General features: G+C 43.7%; 1 protein-coding gene across 1 annotated transcript; it reads right to left on the bottom strand.

Annotated features, from left to right (window-relative positions):
• Positions 1-1194: 1194 nt before the first annotated feature.
• On the bottom strand, positions 1195-3410 carry LOC142467681 (syntaxin-1B-like). Its single transcript, XM_075573610.1, has one exon. The coding sequence runs from the start codon at positions 3337-3339 to the stop codon at positions 2389-2391; it is 951 nt and encodes a 316-aa protein (XP_075429725.1). The 5' UTR covers positions 3340-3410; the 3' UTR covers positions 1195-2388.
• Positions 3411-5424: the final 2014 nt, after the last annotated feature.

Raw genomic sequence — 5424 nt, 5'->3', positions numbered from 1 at the left:
GGGATATCATTAAAACCTGGCCTATTGGGGGGTCTTGAAGACCTGAAGTGGAGAACCCCTGAATTAATTACATAACCTGGTGTGGCATTCACATTCAATGCATTTCAACTGCTTGGGATACTTATTACAACATGATTGACTATAACAGAAGGGATTCCTTTGTTTTAACCCTCTGGCTGCTCGAAAATAAGAAAAATATCCATTTTCTTGTAGATTTTTTTAATAAAAAAATAAATCAGGCTGGAATGAAAAGTACAGAGTATACTGTAAAAAGTTCAAGACTTAGCAAAAGTATTATCTTATAAATTAGATGTGCACACACAGGCATAAAGGTAGCAGTCATTGTATTCTGTAAAATACATCTAAATATAATTCTACTGTACATCACAAAACTTTGCAGTACGGTAAATTGCACTAAACCCCTCAGAGCAATGTATTACAAGACCTTCCAGCACTGAAGGCGTTACAGCAGAGGTTCTCAACTCCAGTCCCCAAGAACCCCCCCCCCCCCACCCCACCCTCCAACAGATCAGCTTTTCAGGATATTCCTGCTTCAGCACATGTGGCTCAAACAGTGGCTTCCTGCTTCAGCACACGTGGCTCAGTCGAGGACTGAGCCACCTGTGCTGAAGCAGGGATACCTTTAAAACCTGACCTGTTGGGGTGTCTGGATTTGAGAACCCCTAAGTTACAGTAATGCTGTTATCCCTTTAGCTGTGAGACAGGCCTGAAATGCATTACAGGCAGCAAATTAGTTCAAATACAACTGTCGTTGCAATAACATTTGCGCTCATGTATGTCCGCACACTTCTAAAATGACATTTTATTTATATTATCTGTTTACATTGTTTGTGTATATATATATATATATATATATATATATATATATATATATATATATATATATATAAATATATAAAGCAGAAAATAGCCGTGTTAGTCCAGTTGCGATAGTGCAGAATAAATTAGTTCTTCAGTATTAGGTGATACCTTTTTTATTGGACTAACAATTTATGTCATAGGACAAGCTTTCGAGAGTTCTCCTCTCTTCTTCAGGCCGGCAATACTTTTCAGTAAAACAATTGCTTGACCTGAAGAAGAGAGGATAACTCTTGAAAGCTTGTCCTATGACATAAATTGTTAGTCCAATAAAAAAGGTATCACCTAATACGGAAGAACTAATTTATTCTGCACTATATATATATATATATATATTCATAATAATAAAATGTAAACATACAACTTTCTCTGGTGTTTTTGTTTTCATTTATATTATCTATCTTACAAATAAGTTAAATATGTATTATTCCTTTGAACTCCGTTGCCAGTAACAGGATGAGCATAAGAAATGCAGCAGCAATAGCGCCTACTCTCGTAAACACGTACGCAAATTCCAGCACTTAGCCATGGTTAGAGATAATGCCCTTAGAAATCGCGGCCGGCAGGCTGAGTCCACAGCACAAAATGATTAGCAAGTGCCTCTCTGAAACTTATATTAACCCTAACAGTGCTGCCTACTTCAGTACAGAGGTAGCCAACTCCAGTCCTCAAGAGCCACCAACAGGTCAGGTTTTCAGGAAATCCCTGCTTTAGCACAGATGGCTCAGTGGCTCAGTCATTGACTGAGAAACCTGTACTGAAGCAGGGACTGATTGAGCCACCTGTGCTGAAGCAGGGATATCCTGAAAACCTGACCTGTTGGTCGCCCTTGAGGACTGGAATTGGCCGCCCCTGGTTTAGTACTTCAGAGATGTCAACAATCCAGAACCCAAATAAGTGAGATTCAGGGGGCGCGTCAGCAAATCAGTTTAATTCATTAAACTGCTGTAATGTGGATTAGAGTCTGATCCCATCCAAAGTCCCGTTAACTTCAATATGAGTTTCCTTGGGATAGTTCCCCCTTGGCACTACCATAGATTAATGAACAACCCATTATGAGACTGCGGAGGCTTAATACGGGGGTGCTCAACTCCAGACCTCAAGCCCCGCCCCCCTCCCATCTGAAGCTGGGATATACTGAAAACCAGACCTGTTGGGTGCGTTTGAGGACCGCAGTTGAGCACCCCTGCAGTAATAGACTAATAGAAAAACATTGAAAGTTGACAGGTCTGTAATTTGACTAAATGTGGTTAAAAAGTGAGAATTCGGTTTTAAAATTGAACAATATCAGTTCTAGAAATGATCAGACGGCATCAATTAACACGTTTCAGTGAGCTAGCACCTCATGAGGAAAGGGTCGTGTCATTTTCCCTAAACAAGGACCATCCAATGATACCCGGCCTTTTACTGTCAGAGCTCTGCAATGCTTTTAAGGCTCCTCTGTCATTGAAGCGACGTAGTGAATTCATTATCATCACGATAAATGGCATATCCAAGCACGATGCCTCTTTACCGCACAAGTCCAGATATACACGATAAACATGTGCAGCACGCACACAAGCCTAAGATTGCAGAAAAAGCCGCCGCGATGCGCGACTGCCGCTCATATTTCAAGGCTTTCTTGACTTGTTCATTCGACTGCGAGATATAGTCCGTGGTGTTCAGCACATTGTACTCAATGTTATTGATGATATCTTGCTGCTCCGAAACCAAGACATCCAACTGAAGGAAAATCGAGTGGAGTTCTGTAATCTGGACTTCAAGGTCCAATAGCTGTTTATGCCGCTCTTGTGCCATGACAAAGTGTTGTTTAGCTTTCAGGATTTCCAAATCATGTCCAACAATTTGAGGAGCCATTGGGCTTCCTATTAACTGATTGATTTCATCCTCTGGAAGGTTCAAGCCAGCCAGCTCTGCCTGTCTCACGATCTGTTCCTTCAGCTGCCCCACGTACTTTGTCTCTTTGATGTAATGTTGAGTCATGATTTCTCGGTATCGATTAGTTAAGACGGTGAACTGGCTTTGACGAATGCGGTATTCCGCCATCCAGCTTTTACTGTCTTGAGCCAAAAGCCCTTTCATCCTGCTCAACTGAGACTGGATTACTTTCGCATCTGAAGTCAGCAGGCTTTTCATGTTGCTTAACTCCTTCTTTCCTTCACAAATGCTGGTCTGTGTGGTGCTGCACAACACCTCATCTTGCTTCTTCTCAATGCCCTCGGCCAGATCTCTCAGCTTTTTCAGTGCCAACGAGAGGTCAGAGACTTCTTTGAAAAATGTGTCCATGTTATTGTTCTCCGTTTCTTGGTAGACAGGGTTGTCAAATGCAAAACTCTCATCAAACTCCAGTGAGTCGCCTTGATTCCCTCTGCTCTTTAGCTCCTCCAGCCTGTCCTTCATTTTGAGATCTAGCAGCCAGGAACATCTGTCACAGAAGAACAATAAAAAAAGTATATGCATCAGCTTGTTCAAAAGTAAAAGACTGAAGAACTTGCTTTCAACCCCTTTGCGTCAAATGAAGCTGTTAAAGTTTTCCTCCCAGACCTAGCAAATATTGACTAAGCCAGTTGGCTTACAGATAATTGACTCTATTGGTCACATGTGTAACTATACAGGCTGGATTACATTGCATGCCAGAAGTGGGTGGTACGTATGTCTGAAAAGGATATGCTGACAGAGATTTTAGCCCAGGTAAAGCCAAGCAAATTAACCTTTTTCTGCACACATAGAAAGAAAGCTAGTTCTGCACACATAGAAAGAAAGCATTTAGATAGAAGCAGTTTAAACTATATTTCATCCTCCACAGATAGTCTTGTTTCGCTGCTCAGGTAAATTACAACTGTTTATTTCATCATAGGAAAAATGCCTGAAAAAGGACATGTGAGTAATATACTTCTGAAAGGGGAATATTATTATTATTATTATTATTATTATTAGCTAACGCCATCTCTTGCCTTGCTCACTTCCCCAAGTCTTACACTGTTACTCTCATCCTTCCATTTAACAGCATTTATCAAAACGATCACTGGGTTTGTGTTGGGATAAAAGCTCAGCAGTACAAATTGTTACTGTACACCCAAAGTATTGTTTATTCTCCTTGTACAACATATCACAAGCAGGCGTACTAAGGTAAGGCTATTCGAGATGTAATTTTGTGTAAGACTTTCCTGCGCTATTTAGAGCTCCAAGCCCCGGTTTGTTTACATCAAGCATGGCCAACTCCAGTCCTCAAAGGTCACCAGCCCTCAGGTTTACAGGATATCCCTGCTCCAGCACAGGTGACTCAATCGGTGGCTCAGTCAATGATTGACCAACCTGTGCTGAAGCAGGGATATCCTGTAAACCTGACCTGCTATTCTTTGAGGACTGGAGTTGACAACTGGAAATTTAAACCAGGTGTGGTCAACACACACAAAAATTGACATATTGAATGTTTTCGGCATGTATCTGCATCAGATATAAGAGAGACTTTGTGATGTGCTGCTGATAGCAAACAGGGAAGATTACACCAATTCATGGCCTTGCAGTCTCCATTAGACAGAGATTGAAACCCCAGTCTTTACCTCTATTGATGTGGTGCAATCCAGCAAACCAGCCCTGTGAGCTACAAGCTCACCCTATCCACCTTTCTGTACAGCGCCAACGCTTCCTTAATGCCTGGCCCCAAAAGGTACCATAAACTCACCGCCTTGAATCGTCTCCCCCCCCTAGGCAGGTAAAGGCTTCCCCAGCTGCTCGGTGTAACACTGCCAACCGGCCCTGTGAGCCACAAGCTTATCCTAACTTTCTCCTTCTTGCTGAGATTGAACCCCACCGTTACCTCAACTGATCTGTTGAAACCCTGCCAACCGGCACTGTGAGCCACCAGCTCAACCTATCCATTATATTTGCTAGACACCGCCACTGCTTTCCTAAAGCCTGTCCGCTATGATAACCCGAAATCTCCCCTCCCTGGCTCTTCTACTCTATCTAGCTTGTAAACGCAGGCAAACCCGCTGTTAATGCATGTATACACCCAAACAACAACCATCAATTTAGCACCCATCAACCGAGCCCACTGAGGGGCCAGGCCATGTAACCACCTCCACTCCACCCGAGACAGAGGTAATCCCATCAGGGGAAAATGGACCACTGCCAACAAGGTGGAGCCACATCCCCTGCAGCCACCACAGACCCCAAGAGTGGATACTGTTGATCGCGCGCACCTTTTGACAGCCCAAGTTACCATAGGTGCCCTAATTTCTTCTCCTGGTGGCGGAGATTAAAATCAGCCATTACCACAAATGGTGCAACCCTGTTAACCAGCTCTGAGCCGCAGCTCTGGATCCTCATCCCCCCCCCCCAGACCCTACCAGCATCCTGTCCCCCCACCCCCCTAGACCCTACCGGCATCCGCAGCCCCCCCCGCCCCACGGTCCTACCTTTCCAGCATTGAGTCCTCTGCGGGCCGTCTGCAGCAGGCTCCTCTGCTGGCACCTGGTAGTGCTGCTGTAGGCCCCCCACGTGTCTTCGGTAAGTCTATTTAAAAAAATATATATGTACAGG

The sequence above is a fragment of the Ascaphus truei genome, chromosome 16 (assembly GCF_040206685.1).
Source record: "Ascaphus truei isolate aAscTru1 chromosome 16, aAscTru1.hap1, whole genome shotgun sequence".
Classification (NCBI taxonomy): Eukaryota; Metazoa; Chordata; class Amphibia; order Anura; family Ascaphidae; genus Ascaphus; species Ascaphus truei.
Note: the sequence above shows the minus strand (reverse complement) of the source record. Positions and strands in the feature narration are given on the sequence as shown.